Source organism: Haemaphysalis longicornis, unplaced genomic scaffold (assembly GCF_048455015.1).
Source record: "Haemaphysalis longicornis isolate Haplotype H1 unplaced genomic scaffold, Haemaphysalis longicornis Haplotype H1 scaffold_12, whole genome shotgun sequence".
NCBI lineage: Eukaryota > Metazoa > Arthropoda > Arachnida > Ixodida > Ixodidae > Haemaphysalis > Haemaphysalis longicornis.
Window position 1 is genome coordinate 60,355,644 of NW_027526225.1, and position 23,448 is coordinate 60,379,091.

The 23,448-nt window shown below is 45.6% G+C and overlaps 2 protein-coding genes across 2 annotated transcripts in view; both read right to left on the minus strand.

Annotated features, from left to right (window-relative positions):
* Positions 1 to 2,880: 2,880 nt before the first annotated feature.
* Positions 2,881 to 23,448, minus strand: part of LOC144162722 (uncharacterized) — a 36,299-nt gene continuing 15,731 nt past the window's right edge. The window contains exons 7-12 of the mRNA XM_077693365.1: positions 22,117 to 22,183; positions 19,310 to 19,445; positions 14,188 to 14,309; positions 8,763 to 8,877; positions 7,013 to 7,149; positions 2,881 to 5,460 (exon numbers count right to left, since the gene is read on the minus strand). Coding sequence (XP_077549491.1) covers positions 5,158 to 5,460; positions 7,013 to 7,149; positions 8,763 to 8,877; positions 14,188 to 14,309; positions 19,310 to 19,445; positions 22,117 to 22,183 — 880 coding nt within the window. The 3' untranslated portion in view covers positions 2,881 to 5,157. The remainder of the gene's footprint in view (positions 5,461 to 7,012; positions 7,150 to 8,762; positions 8,878 to 14,187; positions 14,310 to 19,309; positions 19,446 to 22,116; positions 22,184 to 23,448) is intronic.
* On the minus strand, positions 10,259 to 12,779 carry LOC144162721 (uncharacterized). The gene has a single exon (XM_077693364.1). The coding sequence runs from the start codon at positions 12,729 to 12,731 to the stop codon at positions 10,881 to 10,883; it is 1,851 nt and encodes a 616-aa protein (XP_077549490.1). The 5' UTR covers positions 12,732 to 12,779; the 3' UTR covers positions 10,259 to 10,880.

A 23,448-nucleotide genomic window follows, 5' to 3' on the forward strand; every position in this document is an offset into this window, starting at 1 on the left:
TTGCAAGCAAAAAAGTAAAGAATAACTAATAAAAGCAGCGCAAGGGAAAAAAGCAATGGTATAGTAAAGCCGAGCTGCATACAAGGCATGCATGAAAAACATGAAGAACTGGAAAAAAAGAAGACCATTTATAACGCCATACAACAAGCAACTGAAATGGGGAGAACACAAGACAGCTGAAATTTTACATGTTAAGGAAATTTTCAATTGATAGGGGCACATCATTTGAAAGAAATATGTGGCTGGGGAGGGCATTCCAATCTATTATTCCAAACGCTGCGAAACTTGTCAGTCTTGCTGCCTTTTCTCCCCTTATTTCAAATACGCCATTTTTTTTGTCAGTCAATTAGTTCTCGAGATAATTAAAGATAATTAGCCCCTTTTGGATGAACAATAATCAAAACAGTCTTAGTCATTAAACTGTAATCTTTCTATTTTCCAACACTATGAACCCTGGTGAATGCAATAAAGCAAGCGGTTTTCTAGTGCATTGCTTGGAACTACCTCGCTTTGTAATGCATCACTTGGTAATTTTACAGCTCACTAAACTTTGGTGGCACCAGTGGCAAGGAACCATTTTGAATGCCCATTTCAAACACCAAAGTTTAATGAGCTGTACATTTAGTTCCAAGCAGTGCATCAAAAAACCGCTTGTCCTATTCCATTCCCCAGTGTTCACGGTATTGAAAAATATAGATTACAGTTTAATGACAAACTGTTTTGTCAATTGTTCCTCCAAAAATGGTTAGTTCTGTAATTATCTTGGGAACTAATTGACCAAAAAAATAATGGCATATTAGAAAAAAGTGGAGAAAAAGCAGCAAGACTGACAAGCTTCACAGTGTTTACTTAAAATTCAAGGAAGTTGTTTTAAGTGTGCCCCTCCTTAAAGGAGCCATGAAGACAAAATACAAGTTGGGTTTATTAGAAAGACTGCTTAGTCCCGATAACAATGATACCAATATCATTGCAATCTTCGAACAAATAACGGAGATATTAAAGAAAACCTGTGAAGCAGTCGCGACCCCCTAGACAATTTCCCGCAACTTTTCTCTGACATCACGGAACCTTGTTTGTGCGATTGGCGGCCGCCTAACTGACCTGTCGCGACGACACATGACTGGGCGTCTGTAATGGGGCCTCTAGTTCCATTTGACCGCATCACTTGAATGCTAACATGCAGTTAACGCACTGCAAATTTTTATTGTTGGCCCGTACGACGTCATTCTTGCTCATAACATGTCACTGTGGCGCAAAATTTGAAAGTTTTTAAATACTTCTTGCTTTTTTTTCGTTAAAAAGACATCCTTTGTGGCTGTAATGGAGCTGAGTGAGATACTGAATCCTAGTTCTCTCAAATTACACCAAGTTGTATTGTCTCTTCATGGCTCCTTTAAAGAAGCACTGACACAAAAATTTTGCATCTTGTTTTTTTTGTTGCGATAAGTAGCTAGTGACCTACTTATAACCTGTAGAAACCTCATTTGCTTCAGCGTGCGACGGTTGTTTAATTAGAGGCATTTTCAATGCGGCCAGTCGCAGTTTCGGTTTCAGCGAGTGCCGCGAAACGATGGATTTTGTGGATTTTGTGTGAACAAAGCTGACCACGTGACCGTCGGAGGGATATCGCAGAGCAGAGCCGCCGTAGCACTGTCGAATCCGTATCGACGGCAGTTTCTGCGAACGCCCCCACGTACTGATCTCGTGAGGCGCTTAATTAAAAAGCGACCGTGGATGTGACGCAGGCGCTGCGAGTGCAAATGCTACCGCGGCTAAAGAACGAAGCGCGACGCTCGAGACGGTGGGTGGCAAGACGCGCGCTGGGAGCAGCCGGCCGGTCTGCCTACAGGTCCGCCTACAGATGTGTTCGGCTATTCGAGTGCCGCTCTCGTAAGCGGTGCAGATGACAATTTTTAAGGCAACCCGCCACCGCATCATTAACTCCTCATGTAAGCCACCATGGTCGGGACTTGGGGACAATTTCGTGCAGCGGTAACAAGCTATCACTCGAGGTACCTGCGCCGGCCTGGGCCACTTCGCGGCCGTGCGGCTAGCTCAGTGGGCTTTGCGTGCCTCCGGCGCATTTTCGCATCCAATGGTAATAAACAGTAATAGAAACAGAGTGCCTGGAATCGCTGTAGAACTTTGTTTCGCGGCCAGCTGCCCGACGAGCTGACGAAATCACGGCGCCTCCGCCGCCAACGATCGGGTCGTTCGTTCTCGAGCAGAAGCTCCGCCCTCCGGCCCTCCGATTGGAGCGGCGAGCCGGGCGAGCCGGCGAAAAAGTGCGGCAGCGGCAAACACAAACTCGTGACGTGTTTGGATGTTGTTTATTTACACACTATCCTCGGGATGTCGATTGCACGTGGTCCTCTGCTGGCTGCTCGGTTGCGTTTCGCACTCTTTAAAATTTATTTTAAATATGCTCTAGGCTGTATTCGCTGCTGATATTTTGCAGACGATGTATATGTGTTCCCACAAATCTATCTCCGAAGTTATCTCGCCTTCAAAATTTTGTGTCAGTGCCCCTTTAAGCTACACCCAAGCTATAAGGCGTGCTGTAGTGGAGGGCTACGGATTAATTTTGGCCAACCGGCGATGAGTGATGCAACCACAACTTTTGTGCAAAATAAAGCTTTACAAACATGCGCCGAAATCTAGACACACGGGCATCTTTCACGTTTTGCTCCGATGAGAAAAGCAGCCACTGTGACCAGGATCGAACCGATGCCCTTGAGCTCATCAGCCCAATGCCCAAGTGACTAAGCCACTTCAGCAGGTGGCGACGACTTAAGAGCATGAATCTCTCAAATGATCACTGACTCATGAAACCACTGTGCTTTCAGAATGAGGCTGGTTGACACAAATGATCGACTTACATCGAGTCACATCCGCTTTATTTTGCAACAATGTGTTCATACTACAGAAGAAGTTTGCTATACAGATGTCTCATGCCACGCGAGAAAAAAAAAAAAAAAAAACTTGCAGCGTCCCGCAAAAAAGAAAAGAGGTAAAACATACATCACTGGTCCAATCAAGTAGCTGAAACAAAATCTAGACGAACCGACCGTATGGCTTTTTACCCTGAAATGTGTCCTGCAATGCTTTTTCACCCCAGGACATGGGTGACGTGACAACACCCGCAGCAGTGCGGCATTTTTACAGTGGTTAAAAAAAAAATACAGTCAATCCTATTGCTTTTCAATGGAACAGCAAAATAAGCCAAAGATTTCTCAGGTCAGAATTTGCAATTGTTAACTTTTTGCTATTTCCGATTTAAAAGGATGAGGCATGAAGAAAAAAAAAATCTACTGAGAACACTTCTGTTCGCTGAAGCAACCAACTTTCAGCCTTTACTTCAGAAAAGTTTACCCATAGAACAAACTGTGATTTTATAATTTTCACAAAAGTTGTCCAGCCAAAGACAACGTCGTCCGTCTGGTAGCAACCAGGTGTAGCTAAGCTTACTGACAACAGTCGCAGTTCATTAAATACGCTCAAATTTATACAACTCCGATTGGACCCCCGCGAATCCATATCCAAAGTCATAGCCGCAGCCGAAAAACAGTTTGGCTGCACTTGCAGAACCCACTTATTCTCATAAGAAATGGGCAGTTAAGACCGCATTCCAGCTAGTAGCCAGTAAGCTGGAACCAGCCCGTAGCCGAGTCAAGTCGATCCAAGCCAATGACTTTCCAAGGCATGCAGTAAAGCTTGAAGACGGCCCAGAGGACGTCGCAGCAAAACTTGCAATTCATGGGCGTCAACAATTCGGTTTAACACTTCACATAAAAAAAAAACATGAAAAACTCCTGCACTCTAACATAAAAAAACATGAACAACTCCTGCACTCTAAGCCTTTTTGCTTTTTGCAACACCTGGGAAAGGAAAAAAGGAAGAAGGAGCAACTTTTGTTTGGCAAACATTTTGAATGTGCCCACACAGTGGGTATAAAGTTATGCTTGTAATAAGCCCTTTTGGATAATTATTACAGGGGGTTACAGAAAAAGTGGTGGGGACAAAGATAAAAACAAGCAAATACAAACAAAACAAAAACAGGGCAACTACACTACAGCCACATGACTGCACCTCAAAACAATGCGGAGAAGTTAAGGGAAGATTGCCTTTCGTGCTTTGGGCCCCCCAACAGCACTTCAGAGAAGGCCTGTAACTGCAGGAAGACATTCTCAATGTCCACCAGACCGGGAACGCACAAACGTTCGAATAATGGGCAAACGGTTTTCAGGAGCCATGTTTTGACACAAGCAGCCATTTCAAAATGCCCCATCAAGGGGAGAAAGAGAGAAAGAGGAAAAAAAAAAAAAACTCAGTGCTTTATGTCCTTCATAACAATGTTCACATAAAAACCCACAGAATTCAATGAATTGAATGTCCACCTCTATTCTGGGCACAGTATTTACACTCATCATGACATGCCTATGGTACAGTTAATTCGAGGCAAGCAAATCTCAAAAATCTAAAAAAAAACCAAGTAGCCTATACCAGGATTCTCAAAACTGTGTGGGTTTTAATTTGAACTGGTAGGCAAACTGCAAACTGCCCACCCAGCATTCCAATCTACAGTGAAGCCTTTGTAACAAATGCAAAAAAAAAAAAAAAGAAAAAGAAAAAAGTGAGACAAGCAAAAAGAAAAAAAAAAGAACTTTCCACAGCATGTATTTCCCTCTTATTTCACTTTATTCGTATACACAACACAGCCTTCACTATAAAATCAGGCCAGTCTACTACCACGAACAAGAAAATCAATAAGTAAAACATCCTGCCTAAAAACAAAGGCAGTTATCTTTGCAATATCAAAGAAGTCGTTCTGCTTTCCACTAACAAATATTCAACACAAGGATGCGTTTTCTCCATTGTCTGCTACCCTTTGCATCACCAGCAAAAATAGCCGCTAGGGAGCCCAAAGCAACCACCAGTGGCACCACTTTCACGCCACATTGCTGACTACACCCTTTTCGACAAGAAAGGACGAGAGTTCTGCCTCTGCTTTCTCATCCTTTTCGCTGCTGCCCGTTTTACGAATTACAAACGGAGAGAAAACGTAACCGCCGGGGAGCCCAAAGCACAAATCAGTGGCGGTGTCTCCAACGCCTCGCCATCTAACGAGTGTCCGACGCAACGACGTCGTCGTCCAGCCTATCCCTTGTCTTCCGCACTGCTCTCGCACTCCGCCGTCGGGATGGAGTCCTCCTCGCCGTGGCTGCTGTCGGGGAGGCTGCTTCCGTCGGACTCCTGGAGCCGCGGCCGCTTGGCACGGGGTGCCCCCTCCTCTTCCGCGCTTCCCGCGGACTCTGGGAAGGACGACGAGCTGTCCGCGGAAGGCGGGAGCCCCTGGGTGGCCAGCGTCGGCAACGGACTCGTGCTGTCTTCTGCCGATTTAAGCGACGCCACGCGGCACTCCAGGGCGCTGTACAGCTGCTCCGCATCCTTGGGGTTGGCCTGGAAAACGGAAACATGCGCAGTGATTTCGAGGACGGACCTTGCAGTAATCTCGGGTGCGAAAAATTTGAGAGGCGCTGCTAACTGGAATAATCGTCTGATGCTTGCAACGCGTAGCGCAATGGACAGACAGTCAAGCCTCTGTAAGGTCATACAAAAGAAGAGTTTGCGTTTTTTATTCCTGCAGTGAAACCCGACTTTATCGGACCCGTTTACATTGGATTACCCTTTATATCGAACTATTTCTGAACACAGTACATTTATAATGGAATATATATCAATAACTACGCTTCTATCGAACAAAAATACTAGCAACAACCAATTTATTGAATGAGAAATGCCGCAGAAGTGCCCTCCAAGGTTGGCTTTCCCTTAGGGGCCGAGGAGAAATTTCGCCAGCACATCCCTCGAAGTGGTTTTGTTCTGCCGCTCATGGGCAGCGGGCGGCTCTTTCCCTTCCCTCACCTCGCTTTCCCTATTGTGCTGTGCAGGGTGAGCCGTCAACACTCCCCCTTGCAAAAAATGATCCAGGCCCGCCATGCTTTTTTTTCTTCGTACGTTGTGTTTCCATTGTTCCTGCTTTGGGAGCTTTTCCGGAAGCGTAGCTGTGCTGGCTAGCACTAGTGTCATTAAGGGAACACACTGGTCTTCAAACAACTTCTTTTAATTGGCAAGTAAACTCTGTGAAACTTGCCACTACTGCAGCTTTTTTTCCCACTAATTTCAAATATGGCATTATTTCTTCAGCTGGTCAATTAATCCCCAAGATAATTACAGATAATTAGCTATTTTTTGGTCAAACAATAGACAAAACAGTGTTGGTCATAAAACTCTTATCTTTGTTTTCCAATACTATGAACCCTGGTGAGTGCAATAAGAGAATCAGTTTTTTGATGCACCGCTTGGAACTAATTTCACAGCTCATTAAACTTCAGTGTTCGAAATGGGCACTCAAAATGGTTCCTTGCCACTGGTGCCACAAAAGTTTAACCCGAAGTGTTTGACGAGGGTGATCATGTGAAGGTGAAATAAATGAATTTCCAGGCTTTGGAGCTTCACGCTCACAGTGTACATGTGTTTGCTGTTCTTCAATACATTTCAGTTGATAGTAAAACACGGCTTGTCCCATTTGGTTCCTGTATTTGGGGAGCTGTGCTATTTCACTACAAATTTACCAAACACAATTCAGGATGAACGAACTTATTGGCAAATGTCAATGTGACGAAGTACTTGATATAACAAAGATAGGTGTAACATTAAGGGACAAGAAGAGGGCGGAGTGGGTCAGGGAAGAAATGGACGTGGGCAGGGCATGTAATGCGAAGGCAAGATAGCCGTATGCCAGTAAGGGTAACAGAGTGGATCCCTAAGAAGGCAAGCGTGGCAGGGGGCGGCAGCAAGTTAGATGGGCAGACGAGATCGAGAAGTTTGCGGGGATAAGTTGGTCGCAGTTCGCACAGGACCGAGGTAATTGGAGATCCACGGGGGAGGCCTTTGCCCTGCAGTGGGCCTAGACAGGCTGGTGGTGATGATGATGATGGTGACGACCCACCTGAATGAGGTAGACACGGATGCCGTCGGGGTCCGTGGCCGTCGTGCGGACCGTCTTGGGGCTGGGGTGCTCCACAACCATGCCCGCCCAGACCTTGGTGTTGAGGATCACGCGAAGGCTGCCCTGGGTCCGCATCACTTCAGCAGGCAGGGAACGGGGAGAAGGAGAGAGAGGGGGAGGGAACGATGAAGGCCAGCAACTGGAACACTGTGGAAAGCCTAACGAAAGTGTACTCCCTAGAAGAGTAGTCCCTAGTCTGCCGTCCGGGTAAGTTTTGCATTACAACAGTGAGTCACCGCCGCGATGAAAGCGCACGGGAAACAGCCCACAAGTTGACCGTGGCGCCCTCTAAGTACACCTTCCACTGCAATCACCGCATTTGCCACTGAGGACCTTTTAAGAATCAAATTGCTGTTCTAATAAATTTCTATTCAAAACTCACCTGTTTGCTTACTTCTCACATGATTTATTTTTTTCTAGCAATGAAAAAAGAAAAATTAGCGTCATCTGCTCGCACGCCGCTTTTAGCTGTCTGCCCCCTGTGGTGGGCAGATGATCAGAGGCGTCAACAGTAGTGCTCAGTTTTAAGATTCCTATATAATGTGAGCATAGGGACGTTACTGCCGGACATTATGCCCAAACGCATCATCACCATCATCACTTGCACTGTGGACACCAAGGGGTGTGTTTCCCGGTTAGTCATATCCCCGCACCCATCGCCATTATCATCTGTAAATGATCATCATCCCCTCGCTTCGACTGCGGACAAAGGTCTGGGCTCGGCAACCGAATAAAGCTCTTCTTGCGAAACGCCGTCTCTCAATAAATTTATTCAAACCTAAAAAAGGATGCAAAGAAACAATATTTCCAGAAAAGGGTATCAACCACTTAGTTTGTAGAAAAACGTCTCAGTAGCAAAAAGGGCCAGTTTACTGAGAAGGGCACTGCACTTGGCCGGTGTGCTGTCTGCCCAAGGCTTACATCCCCAAAAGGACCCCACTGAAGGCACTGAATGGCACACTAGTCAAATTTCCAGGGACTATAACCAAAGCTCTGCCTCACATTTAAGTCCCTGTGATAGAATACTCCCCTCGAAACACATCAAGCTTTAGAGAAGCCTGTACGGACTAATGACACAACATGAGGAAGGATCCGACTTCCCACGGAGCATTTTTTTTAAACAGTTACACGGGGTGTTTTGTACACTGTGGCCACCTTTGTGCACAGTTTCACGTGCCGTCGTTTGGCTGAAATGAGACGTCAGATGAATGCCTCCTTTAGCATGAGCAGGGCTGCAGTGGTTGAGTAGGCTTGATTACACCAAAAAAGAAAAAAGGAAAGAAAGAAAGAAAAGATAAGAAAACAAACCTGCTGCAATATGTGCACACTATCCCTTCGAAAAGCCCCCGTCCACCACCTAACACAAAGGACGCCACAAGAGCACCTGTTTCCAGCAGGCTTACAAAGTGGCGGAATGCCCTGGCATTTTGTAAAAGATAGCCAGACATATCAGAGGCTGTCCGCGACACACGTCGACGTCGTCGTCACCATCTACGCCTGTTCAATGTCCATCGCCTGACAAAAGAAGCCCCTCCACACGCTTACAACCACCCCTCTCCAATTTCAAGGTGCTCAGTGCCTTTCCCTTTGATGACGGAAGAGGTAGCCCTCTGTTTACCACTCGAGAGTTCTTCGAAAATGTGCCCCATCCTTTGCAAATACACCGACCCCATTCAGAGTGTGCACTCACCCATTCTGGACTGGAGTGCCCCGTCCACCTCCTGGTCGTTGAGGCGCAGGTTGCCGCGACCCCGCTCGTGCCACGACGCCGTGCCCTTGTCGAAAGTGAACAGCTTGCAGTTGATCTGCACAGGGGGAACACACTTCAGTTCGCGAATGCCCTACAGGTTGAAAAGAAAAAAAAATTAAAGCCGTTTCATTCAATGTGAATCAGAAGTGCAGAGCAGTGATCTGCCATAATCGGCTGTGGCACCGTTATCCGCTCACTGCTGCCACCCAGTGCAATTTGAATTTTCCGCCTTCGCAGTGCCCCCTGACTGAAGACTGCGCCAGCGGGAGTTTTGTTCTTTCTGCGCTTGCTTTTCCTCCCAGATGTGCCAGCGTTGCACTGCCCCTTTTTTTCGCTTACTAACATTAAGACCAACCCAACGAGCGTTCCTAACTAAATGAACGCGGACGCTGCCTGTTAGTTACGTATATTTTGCCTCAAATGTACCTGCAGTTTTCTTTGCGCTAAACAACAAGGGGATGTATGACAAGCGCCAGCAGTTCCCGAGTTTCAAACGCTTATGACTATATAAACCACTTGGCTTTCGAAGCCTCTGGGTTACGCCGCGACGACAGCCGGCACGGCGGAACACCATGTGGCTCTCCTTGGGTCCAGCGAGTGAGCTACGATGACCAGGCAGGCCCCTAAAGTGCTCTGCACTTAAAATACCTTCTCTCTAAAATTCCAAACAGGCCGACGGGCCTGACGATTCAAGAGCACCCAACGGAGTCCCTTTGTTGTTTGTGCCCAGAATAGGGCTGCCACATCATTCCCGACAATTGCAGCACTCCGACAAAGTTGGAAAAATTAGTTATTTACTGCATTTCAAGCAGGCCCCAAAAATCACCGTGCACAGGTAATTGGACGGTCACAACACTAACAATTTCTTTTAATGTTTAAGTAAACTCTTTGAAATTTCTCAGACTTGCTGCTTTTTCCCCACTGATTTCAAATTTGCCATTACTTTTTGAGTCAGTCAATTAGTTATCAAGAAAATTAGAGATAATTAGCCACTTTTGGAGGAACAATACACAAGACGGTGTTAGTCATAAAACTGTAATCTCTATATTTTCCAATACAATGAACCCTGGTGAGGGCAATAAGAGAATAGATTTTTTGATGCACCACTTGGAATTAATTTTACAGCTCATTAAACTTTGGTGTTTGAACTGGGCATTCGAAATGGTTCCTTGCCACTGGTGGCACCAAGGTTTAATGAGCTCTCTCACTGCACTGATTCTCTTATTGCACTCCCCAGGGTTCCTAGTATTGTAAAATATAAAGACTACCGTTTTATGACAACCACTGTTTTGTCTATTGTCCTCCAAAAATGGCTAGTTATCTCTAATTATCTTGGGAACTAATTGACCTACTAAAAAAATAATGCCACATTTGAAATAAGTGGGGAAAAAGCAGTAAGACTGATTGACAAATTTCACAGTTTACTTCACAATTAAGGGGAGATGCTCCTCGAAAACACTTTTTCTTTAATATTATACCTAAAGTTATGAAACTTTGGTCATAGATTGAGTTTTTAATGCTGATTCCAAATATGTGCTTAGTTCTTATGTAGCTACATTAGTTTTTGTGTGAGACAGCCCTCAAGAGCAAAATATAGGGTTTTTTGTGCATATCTTTTTTCATAATAAATGTTTGTTTAGAGCAGCCTGCAATAGCTCATTTTGCTGCTTGGGTAAAGTAGTATGTCAAAAACTACTTAAAATTTATTCAAATAATTCCTATATTTGTAAAAAAAATCAGGAACACCAAAAGTATATATTTTGTGTGCTGTGAGTCAACATTTTAATTTTTTGCAAAAAATGTATAAGAGATATTGAAAATGCATATAGATATTGACATTCTACACACTTTGAAGAGGCTGTGTGCAAAATTTCATCCATATCTGACCATTTGAAGTACCTGAAATGTGTTGCACAACACGCAAAAAATGCTGAAAAGTACAAATGGAGAAAAATGCTTTTGAAAGTTTCAAACATCTGTATTTTTCAAAAACATGATGAAAGCACATGAAATTTCTTGCAAAAATAGAGCAATATGTCTCAAACACAGCACAGCTGTTCAGAACTCCCCTGGTCCATACGTTTGCCCCTCAGCACCCTCCCGAATGGAGTCCGTGAGACGTGCTCTCTTCACCTGGTTTCGGCGATGGGCTCGAGCTTCAGCGGTTTGGCGGACGGACATTTTCTTCATTCTCCTCTGGTCACGGGAGCTTCCCAGGACAACAAGCTCTTCCGGTGGCAGAATACCAAGCTCCTGAAGCACTTGCTCAAAGCTGCCATGCCCGCAGTTATACCACAAAACGGCGATGGCAGTTGCAGTTTCCACTACAGTCTTGGACGCAAACTTCGTCTTCGGGCATAGTAGCCAGATCTTACTGTTGAGGGACTCTGCTGCATTTTGAGTCTTCCCTTGTAAGCAGCGGGTGAGAAGCTTCTTTTCCGTGAGACGCCTGTATATAGGCAGCAGAGCCTCCCCCTGTGCCTTTGTCAGAAGCGGAGTGTGGTCTGGCGCGGGTTCTCCTAGTGCTTCCGCCCGCCGGTGCTTGCACCATGATTCAACTCCTTCGGGGCAGAATTTATGGCTATTGGCCGCACTCGTTGAACTCGAGTGAAAAAGTGATGCCCAAATGGCACGATACATTTCCTGGACATTGCCCCTGTTGCTGGTAATGGCTATGCGGTAATAGTTTTGCAACTTCTGTATTTGCCCGTCCTTCAACTTCTCGCCACGTGGAAGAGGAGTCTTGAGCTTGCGAATTGAAGTGCCCAGGCGCTTGGCCACGTGGTTGGTGCAATCTTCCTTCACGATGGACGTTTCACCGTACACTTTGGCCTCAAAGACGGCATTGAAAGCTTTACTGTCCCCATCACTCAAAAATGTAGTGAAGCGCAATGGTGTCTCATTTGAGGGGGTCCGCGTCCATATGCGCACTGCTGCCTCAGTTTCCATAGCATGAGAGGAGCAGTCAACGTTCTTCTCACAAACTGGGCCATGGTACGCCTGCCACACTTGCTCTTCGCTCCCAATGTCTTTGTGCCGGCTGCACGCAAGGCAGAAGTTTGAGAGAACTTCAAAATCGAGGCACAAGCCAGTGTCTACAGACACAGCTGTGCCAACGCCGTTATGGCTCTTGTGGCCCCGCTTTTGCCACGTACCATCAAACATCACGGCAACATCACTGCCGCCGACCATCTCTTTCGTGTGAACTCTCGCTTTCTCCATGTTTTCCCCCACGGCTTTCATGGCCGCGGTATGAACTTTCTTGCCGATTGCAATAAAGTTCTTGTGATGTAACGGCGTCGGCAAGCCAAGAATGGCACAAAAACGTGAAAGCTGTTCGTGCCCGATGCCAATCGCGCGCGCAGCCACCACCGCCTTGACGTTCACGGCAAAGCTGTCGCGGGAGCTCCCACTCCGATATTCCCGGCTTCCGCTAGCACCATTCGCAAGGTCACCAGGCACAACACGGCTCGAGGTGTGCACAGAAGAAAGTACCGATTCAGGGCACTCACTATTCGCACAATGCAACTCAAGAAACGCCGAGAGACCCTTCCGTTTTTCGACCGGTTCGTGTACCCCGAGGGTACAGGTGTGGCACGCTGGGCAAGCAGCTCCGCTTATCAGCACCGTAAGCGCACTGACATCGCATATCACAGCACTCGCAGAGTTCCGATCGCTTGCTGCTCTATCTTTCTCGAAGAGTCCAATCTTCACCTCCGAAGCGCTCACAAAGTTCAGCGCGGCGTCGATTTCGTCCGAGTGGCCGTTGTGCTGGTTAGGGCTAACCGGAGGCGTCGGGCGACTGCCTCCCGCTGTCACTTTCTGTAGAGGTTTGCGACGCCGTCCTCGGTACGGGGTCTTCGTCCGAGCCTTCCGAGCTCGGAAATCGCGCTTTTTCGGTTCGTTCATAACGAAATAACTAAAAAAACGCAGAAAAAGAGCCACAGACTTCGATTGAGTCGCCGTACACAGTCGAGGATGGATGCAGGCTTAGGTGCTTCACCGCAGCAACGCCTCCGTGTAGGCCAATGGCGGCCTCGCTAGAGCACCACGTGATTTAAATGTCCAGTAGAAATGCTCGAAACAGGCGCCAAAACGTGCCTTTTTTTATTATTTTGGGCCTAAATGCGAAACTGTCGGAGGTGCTGTGGGCTAGAGGAAGGCTTTCTCAACCTCTCCAAGCAAACAGCAATGGCGGGAGACGCCGCATTCTCGAGATGCAGACGATCGAAAGTTGCTGATTTGCGACGAAACTAGCACTTTCTCGAGCCACCGTGGCTGAATAAAATTGATTTTTTACTAACTTCTCGTTCGAATTTTGCCTTGATCTTTTGCGTAGGCGTAGCTGAATGTACAAAGATAATTTTACAGGTAAAATCTCAAAACTGAAAAATTCCGCGAAAAACGCGATTTTTCGACGCGCATCTCCCCTTAAAGGAAGCTGTTTTAAGAGCAGTGTCCCCCTTACCAGAAAGATGCTTAAAACGCAGAGCTTCCTCTCATGGAACCTGAGCAAAGGTCAAAGTCCACAATCTAGACTGCTTCGACCGTGTCAGAACGGTGCGATCTGATAGACATTGGCTTCAGGCCACGAGGGACCCAGGTTCAATTCCAACCACGAGAAGCATGTTTTTTTTTTTTTTTTTTTTGAGGCATTTCGTGTGCTTTGTGAAAACCCACTTTGCAAGTTGGCTTTCCTGCAGTGTGCCTCGGGAAAAACAATTGGGATTTGGCACTTCGACTTTCCACTTTGAAGGCAGTGGCTGTTGACTCAAGAAAGCTTCGGGTTTTAACCACCCTTCACTCCGCCCACGATCATCATCGTCATCAAAGGAAGTTGGCTTTCCTGCAGTGCGCTTCGGGGCAACGCCACCGTCAGCGAGGCATTCCAGGAGAAAAAAAACAATTGGAGGACCATTTGGACCTGCCGAAAACACAATTGGTTCAAATGGAACCATTTGAAAATGCAAATGGTTCCATTTGGCCCAATCGTGTTTTCGACAAGTCCAATTGGGCCTCCAATTGTTTTTTTTTCGCCTGGGATAGAAAGCTTCACTTCAAAAAGATTTGCCTAGCCTTGTGCTCCTTCAAAACTGCGAAAAAGAAAGTTGCTTATTCCTGCAATTACTCAATTCTTCGGACATTTTTCACTCAATTGGTGTCCCAAAGTGAAACATTTGTCAAACCGCACCGCTGTAAATAACTTTACAGTGGCAAGATTACCAAAATTTACACAAACTGAGCAACAATTGCAATGATCTCAGTTGAAACGCACGGCTTGAAAGTGCAGTTGAATGACACGATAAATTTGAATCCACCAAGGTCACAAACAAGATACAGTTTGCAGTGGGCCAGGGGAGCCTACCTGCAGCACGTTTGACTCGTTCTCTTCGCCTGTGACGACGGCGACCTCGTCGTACGTCCGCTTGACCTGCCGAGACTGGTACTCCTCGGCCGATTCTGTCAAGCTCTTGGCGTGCCGACTCGCTGCAAGGGAAAAAAACGCAGAGCGAGATTGAGGACGGGCCCCTCTGGACAATGGGGAGACTACTACGCAATCGTAGTCACGTGTCCCATCCCTTTTTTGCTTCCTTCCAACCAAATGTGGCACAAACACGAAGGACAGGTACAATATTAGAACCCTCCCCCCCAACAAAAAAAAATTAAAGCCGTTCCACTCAGTGTGAAAGCTGTCGGAAGTTCCGAGCATTGATTCGCCATAATGGGCTGCTGGGCTGCAGCACCATTATCCGCTCACTGCCACCACCCAATGCAATTCAAGTTTCCTGCTTTCGCAACGCTTGCGCGCCCCCTGCCTGAAACTGTGCCAGCGGCAGTTCTGTTCTTTTTGCGCTTGCATTTCAATGCCACACATGACGGCGTTGCACTGCCACTTCTTTTTGCTTACTATCGCAAAAACCAGCCCAACGAGCGTTCCTAACTAAGTTAACGCGGGCACTGCTGGTTAACTCTTTCCTGGTTACCGCGGGAAATTGACCAATTTTGAGGGGTCTAACAAGCATTTTTTCTGCGCTAAACATATTGGTTAGGCACACATTGCAGTGGCATAAAATGCGGATTATTTCACGTGCTTTCCAACGACACCAATTTTAGTAATGTTTTCATAAATAATGATTGCGAAAAAAATTATCGAATTCGAAATTTTTGTCCAGGCGTCAAAAAAATAAAAAAAAAGTAAGTTGTGTATAACAAACCACCAGAAGTAGAAAAAAATTTAGAATATACATTTTGTAGGTAAACATTTCAAAAACCCGTCCCAGAAAAAAAAACTGAGTAGTGCAGTACAATTTGTCAGATATAGCGTAGTGCTCGTGCCTTGTGGTGAAGCCCAACCACTCTTTCAAATTTTGCTATTTTTAATGGTTGTCCAAGATAAATCTGGTGGTTTGACATTATTAAAGGCCCCAATTAGCCCCCACGTGATGTAAAAACACCTTGTCAATGATTATGACCAGCACAACATTGAAGGCAAGCAAGCGATGCGAAAAAATCCAATTGGAGTTGAAAACCAAACTTTTTGGTGGATACTTCTTGACGTTCTGATGATCACTTATCAGTCACAGCTTTAAGCTGCGGTTTATTATCATGTTCTGACTTGCTATGGCAGCTCTGCTTGAAGGAATAAGGTACAATGCACTAGAATCGTGCCCAGCAAGCTTTCACCAAGCCACCGTCGTGCTATGAAGCGAGTTCAGCACTACAAGCCTACTACATTGCAGCACCACCTAATAATTTCGAAAAGAAACAAATACACGGCTGTTGGAGACTTTGTCAGAACACAGTCGAATCCCGCTACAACGAAATTGATGGGACGTGCAAAAAATTTCGTTGAAGCGAAAATTGGTTGAGGTGAAATCTGCCCCAACACCACACGGAAGGGCAAGAAAAACAGCCCCGGATATTTGCTCATCATTGGCAGCATAATACAATGTTTAGAAAAAGGAGTGACACCCAGTAACGTTGTGTTTATTCAGATAACAAACATGCCAATGGTTATCTGTTTTTTTGACAGCACTCAAAGAGCAGGATACTGAGGAGGAGGAGAGAGGTGACGAAATGAAGAAATGCAGGTGCCAAGCGTATTGCTGTACAACAAGGCGTTTCCACCACGCTGATTAATTGCAGATAGCTGCCAGGCTGTTGGAAGCCCCCATCTCGCTTGTGGCAAGCACGGCTCGGTTATCTTCTGACTAGGCAAGGCAGCAACTGACCTTGGCTGGAAAGCCGCGCACGCACGCATGCATTTAAAGCGACCGTGCGCTCGCGACTAAGATAAGATGACGCGGGTTCAAGACTAAACACGAAAACATTATTTTTGCTTTTGACTTTGAAGAATTGTAGAAGGAAAACTGCAAGGACAGCTGCTCACAACACATACATGACAGCGCTGCGCCAGCAGCAGAGCACATTCGCGCCATTTAAACTGGATATGGATTGGCTACAGCTCCGGCTTGGCGAACCTGGCTTGCGCCTCATGTAAAGACGACCCGCCACATCATTATCACCATCAAACAATCGCGTCCCCCTACGAGTTTTTTTTTTTTTGGGGTGGCAGTGTGGGTGCACCGCGCATGTTTTCGGTGAAACTAAGCATCCTGAATGTATAAAAAGTTACAGATACCTGGCGCTATGCTTATTTTATAGTAAAATAATTTTTCAAACCATGCGCAAATCATCGAAAATTTCATTGAAGCGATAGCAAGCCAGACAAACGGTTCGTTGTGGTGAGAACTTTGTTGCATTTATTTCTATGGCTAGCTGACGGGGAATTGGAAATATTTTATTGAAGGGGAAATTTCGTTGAAGCGGACTTAGTTGTAGCGGGATTAGACTGTAGATAGTTCTACTAAGAAGCAATACTAGACTTCCGGAAATAACCTCGTATGAAACCGAAACTGGCCGGTGAACAGCTGGCGGTGTTCAAGACCAATTGAAAGCGTTCTCCTCGTCTGAACTGATACCTGACGACTTGATGTTATCCTTTGACTTTCAGCGGAAGCTGTTATTGCAGGAGTAAGGCGTGGATAAAGTGGAAGCACGAGCGGCATGCTTGTTTTGAGGAACAGTAGCGGGCAACGGAGGCGCCATGGAAAATGAGCTTGTAGTTGGGTAACTGCGTAGTAGCGTCAAATATGAATTTTGCAACGCAAAAGCGAAACCGTAACTGCTGGAAACTGGCTGAAAATGTCAGGTACACTTGCTAAACATGCGGGGGACCATCAGAAATAAGCTTTGGCACAATAAAGCTGCCCTTTCTTTGAACCAAAGATCACTAGTGAATAGCTGGTGTCATACTCAAGTAATTACCACCTATCAATGCTGTCGGATTACAAAGCTGACAACATTATTTGGTACTTGACTTGCCAGGAGCCTTTCGACAAAAAAATATTATGGTAATGCCGCCTAACCACGAGCGGCATGCCTTTCGTCAAGCGCAGCAGCCACGCCCCCTTCCTCAAAAACACACTCACCTCAGCTCTCAAAAAATGCCGTCAAAAATCTCAATGTGACCGGAGCTGGAAAATTTAAACTGATTCTAAAAGTGCGGTGCCTAGACTAACCACTTGCCGCATTAGGTGTTCGAGAAACGACTACAACACGTCGAAAAAGGCAATATAAATCATGGATCACCGGTGATCGATTTGAATAGGTGTGGTAACAAAAGAGTTAATTATGCGTATTTTGCCTCAAATGTGTCTACAGTTTTCTTTGCGTTAAAGAACGACAAGAGCCAGTAGTTCATGAGTTTCAACCGCTTATGACTATATAAAAAGTATCAGTGCAACGCTGGCACGTGCAGGAGGAAAAGCAAGCACAAAAAGAACAGAACTTCTGCTGGTGCAGTTTCAGGCAGGGGGTGCGCGAGCACTGCAAAGGCGGGAAATTGGAAATGCATTGGGTGGTATAGCAGTGAGCGGAGAACGGCGCTACAGCCCATTATGGCAAATCACTGCTACGCACTTCCGACAGCTTTCACATTGAATGGAACAGCTCTTTGCATTTTCTCGTGCTCGTCAGCTTTTTGTTGCCCACGATGCCGGCCAGTTCCATCCAGCAAAAAAGCTTAACACACAAAAGTGCTCCATGAAGCTCCTTCAGCTGGTGAAGTTGATATCTACTGTGCAGCATGCCGTCAGTGTTGATCCCATCCACATTCCAAGTGACGGATATTCTGTGACATCGGCCAAAGAGAAAACCCATAGCTTCGCGTGTGCCTGGAGTCGTGAGCGTATTGATTGCTGTGGTCTCTCCTGAAATCGCACAACCAAGGGCCCAATCCATGCTTCCACAAGAGAGCTTGGGACGCATTTCCTGATTTCCTGAAATCTCCTTATTTCCTGAAATTTCCTGAATTTATAATCTGATAAAGTGCGAAAGATCACGGGAACGACTCGTGTCACGTTCAAAATGCTCGCGGTAACGCTTAGCGCCGTGCGGAGTACCTAACTGCCGGCTGCGCTGATGCGGCGCAGGGACAACTTCCGTTGTCGTTCTTAAAGTTGTCCCCGAGCATAGTTGGACTGTCCATTGATTGAACTTTGTTAAAATTTGTGGCCTCCTGTTCACCCCCGCCGGTATATCTTCACCTTTCCAGGAAGCTCGTATTACACGCACAGCGCCGCGCACACCACCCAGCTGTTGCCCTTCGCAGCACACTCTCTAAGGCTCGCACTTTTATTTTTTGTACCTCACAATGCAGCCACTTAAAAATAACGGTACCGTACTTACCCAATTCTAACCCGCCCCCGATTCTAACGCGCACCCGATTTTCCAGGCAAAAAACCGAAAAAACTTGCACCTCCGATTGTAACGCGCACGGAACTTTGTGAGGAAGAAAAACGAATGCGAGAGAAACGGGCGATTTATTTCCCAAAGTAATCTCACTCATCTCACTCCTCATCGCTCTCCGAGAGCTCCTTGTTGCCTCCCGCTGACCGCAACATCTCGTCATCGGTGCTGTCAAGAGCGTTTACGATGCCCCACTTCTGAACAAACATTCAACCATGGTCGATGGGATCGTGGCCCACGCCTCGCACGCCCATCCCGCGAGCTTCTCCAGAGGCGCACGCTTCAGCCAACCGCTCGTTGTGAATGCGTGGGAGCCACTCGTAAGCCGTGGAAGCGGCGCACCTTCGTTGCCGCTGCTCCCAACGCTGTTATCAAGCGCGCAAGTGGAATAATTTGACGATTTGTGCGAACGCCAATAGAAAAGCCTAGGAGCCTAGATCCGAAAAACTATTGCTAAAAGCTTTGGCGCCATCTTAAGATGGCGATGGGTGGGACGAAATTTCAGCTGTTTCGGCAGTTTCGGTTTCGTATCCGATTTTAACGTGCATGCGATATTTTGGCCTATCTTTCCGGGAAAAGGAAAAAAAAAGGGGGGGGGAAGGGGGGGGGGGGGGGCGTTACAATTGGGTAAGTACAATAAACGGTTGGAACGGTCATGGTTGCAACGGTGGAGTCACCTGCAGAGGACGACAGGTCGGCTGGCTGCTCGGCAGCGGAAGCCCCCGCACTGCTCTGGCCAGCCTGCTGGAACCGCTGGAATGACAGCTCCGTCGACGACGGCACTGACGAGTCCGACGATCCGTCGTCGAAATTCTGTGGCACAAAGTGTTTGTCGCCCATGTCATAAAAGTGTGATGCGTTAAAAAAACAAAAACAAAAAGGCATAGACACTTTGAAAGCGCGTTGCCAAGCTAGTCACCGATAAATATCCAACGCCCTCCCCCTCCCCCAATCATTAAAATGCATGTGAGGTACAAAATGAACTCAGGCAAACAGATGAGGTTAAATTTCTAAAATATATGTGAACAAAAAACAAAGAAGAACAAGAATAAGAAGAAAGAATGCTTCCTATTTTGTATTCACCAGTATTCATGGTATTAGAAAGTATGAAGATTACAGTTTATTAACACATTTCTGCCTATTGTTCCACTAAAGTGGCTAAATATTTATCATGAGAACTACTTGACTAACTAAAAAAATGCATATTCCTAGTTAGTGAAAAAAAAAAAAAGCAGCAGGACATAAGGTTCACTGAGTTTATTTTAGAAGAACAGGGGTAAGACAGCTGAATGAGATTTTGCAGCAAATTTTGGAGCAGCAAAATCTTGATTTTGGAGCAGAAGAACCTACATTTGGAGTAGAACGACATTTATTATGTCACCTTAGGAGCCTAAAAAATCAAATTTTTGGCATTTCAGATTGGAAAAGTGCACTTTTTAATCCATTCTGAACGTACATAACACTGAAACAACCTTCAATAAAGTTTTTTCTACCAGAGTATCGTAACATACGAACTGCACTACCTTTTTACAAACCATTTTTACATTCTTTGGCTCAATGCACAGATAGCTTTGAGTGCCGTTAAAAATATCACAAAACAATGAAAAAAAAAGCATAACTAAGCAATCGTAAGGCATTTTAATTATTATGTGAATGCTGAAATTATTATTTTTACAATCCCAGATTCAGCTTTACGCACAAGTGTAGAACCATGGCAAAAGGTGCGCAAAGCGCGGTGACAGTCATCGCACCCCACCAGCCCTCCATTTTCTATTCCCAAGGTGCACGTTCACTAAGTTCATAATTTGAGTAACCTTGGTATGTTTAGCCACCCCCCTCTTGGCATTCAATTTCACTTCAAATGGATGAACCATTATTACTAGCGTGAAATAATAGTCCGTCCCGCTATCGGTCACTGCTTGAACATATTGCGGTGGTGTAGCCTGCGCTGCCACTTCTGCAGTGTCGATCATTCTATTCCCACTGCTCACGAGCTCGCTGTCAAAGGCAGCAATAACTCAGCGTTTTATAACGCCGCAATGAGTCCGTAATTTCACTTCAACCACGCACTGCGCCTCACACTAAAGACCGAAACATGGAGATTTCACAGGCACCACGTTGTTTTTGATGAACTCCCTCCCATCTTTCGAGTTGCGCAACTTCCCGCAACAGATCAAACGACTAAATGTAAACCCAGCAGCCCTTATAACCAAAACCACAGTAGAAATTGGCGAAAAGCACTCTGCCTGAACCACGAGCAACTGCTTCGCCCGGAGGCTATGCTTTCCTATCTTCACCACACCAAGATGGCGGCGCCCAGTAATGTCGTTCCAGAGATACTTCGAAAATAGCCGTTTTTTCATCAACTTGCACAAGTACTTTGTCCCCTCAGTACACATAAGTATTTTTTCTACAGGACTTCGGAATGGTTTTCGATTTGAAAACTTTAAAAACTCACAGAACATAACATGTGCAACCCGATATTATGACTTAAAAAAAAAAAGAATCTCGGGGACAATTTTATGCAGGTTTTCTAGCAATTGATCAATCAATTAAACCTTTATAAACACAATCACCACGAGGGAGCTGGAAAATTTTCTGTCACCGAAACTGATGCGAGTGTTAAAAAGAGAGCCCTCTCAGACTGTTTTGGAGCAGTTTGGCGCAATTTTTGAAATTTTCAAGCTTTTGGAGCAGCCCGGCACAGGAAAACAAATTTGTATCAAAACTGTGCAATATGCACAGCTGTCTCACCCCTGGAAGAATAAAAGAAACCGGTTCAAGATGCAAGCTGGCCAAGCGGATCTGGCAACGGCGGACTTCCGGTAAACACAGGCCATTTCTGTTGGTTTGTTTGGTCCCTATGCATTTTTTACGTGGAATCCAGTCCGCTCATAACGGAAAGGTGGCAACCAGAATGACCGGTTTTGACTTCCAGGCCCGAACTTCAAACAGTCGTAACTTCTGCTACAGACCAGATAGAATGATAATGTTAGTCTTATTGCACTCATTTATTTGTGCACAGTTCACTGGCACCTTGTTCATCTGCATCGCTCTAGCAGTTGCTTTACAAAGGCTCTCAAAAAAATCAAATATAAAAATCCGTATAAATTTGAACATAGTCGTTTTACACAAAAAAACAAATTTGATATCTCCAATTAGAATGAAACACTGCATATTCCCCCCAATTTTTGTTATCATAAATGTAAAAATAAAGTTTTTGATCAGCCCCATGTGCCTCCTTAGGCGATTCGTTACCCCCCATGAAAGCTGTGCAGAGATGCTGCAGGCATGTAAAACAAACAAATAATCGGCAGCATGTATATGCAATACCGATCAAAGTTCCCACTTTACGCTCATATACCCTTCCCCAACCGTTCAAATACTGCATACTTCAGATACAGAGGACTTTTTCTTTTCCGGATTAAAGATCATAATGGACTGCTGTAACGGGCGTAGGTTGTGCAAAAAAGAGCTCACTCACCACTGCCCTCTCTCGCAGATTCTGGCCAAAGACAAACCCATCTGGCGGCGCTGGGGGCGAGTGGATTCTGCAACAGGGGGGGGGGGGGGGGGGGGGGGGAACTACTGAATCACAGACGACTTCCACAACAATGAAATGCAATTTGTCCGTTAAACTACTGAATCACAGACGACTTCCACAACAATGAAATGCAAATTCCCGCAGACATATTGAAAATGGTGTCACAGAACCCGTGTACTTGGTTCACTTCTAAAAATATCACCAGACACGGACTGTTGCACCGTCTTTGACATCGAATGTCGATGGGCAGCAGTAACCAGCTACTTAGCAGCGTTGCATCAGGGTTCACACTGGTATACACGACGGAAATTCTAGGGTTTCCCAGGGCTTTCAAGGCACTGCAAGCGTACTTTTTAGAAATTCAATGTCCATATAAAGTCGGAATAAAAAAAAAATAAAAAAAGGGAAAGAAATAAAGAAAGAAGGGGGGAGGGAGGGGACGTCGCAGCAGCCAATGGCGAGTCATAAAATGATAATAAGACGCAAGTTTACACAAACAAGTACGCATGAAGTCATAAGGTCTTAGTGAGGAAGCAGTCGGTGAGTCACCACAGCTTCATATACTTTATTTGATATCGCGATAATTTGCCTGAAGTTTGCAATAAAACTGGCACCACTGTTACTGGGACAAAGCACTCTTTTAAATAAACCAAACCTGCATTTTTTTTCTTCACACCCCCTTAACTTATACAGTTCACCCTAACGTGCCCTACTTCTTCACAACCAACCCTTACATCATAATCCTAATTTAAATGGTGATTACTGAAGCATCACGATATTTTTATGGCAACTCGCAGGTTATCTAGCCAGCACCAAGAGATCATCCTCTTTTACGAAAAACACCAACTGTGGTTCAGTAATTGCACAGCAGTCCACCCAAAACATCCCAACTGCAAGTTTGAGGCCCCAGAAACAAAACTCAGAATAGATACAGAATACAGAACAGAATATAGAATAGATAAACCTAAACACAAAACAGGTATCGGTACAAAATGTTGTCTCAAGAGCAACAACCTAATCCATAAGCACCGTAATATCACGTCGTCATGCAATAGAAGTCTTAATTTAATTAACCACAACACTGATCTAACGTAAAACCCCCACCATTTCAAGAGGGAATACATTGGTCCTATACAGTAGCCGACCGATTTTTCAGACCTGGAGGGGAACAAAAAATTGTCCAAATTAAAGAGCAGTCCGAAAAATCCGTGAGCCATTAGTCCAAAATACCCAGCAAGTCCGAATTATCGGAGCCGGACAAAACGGTCGGCT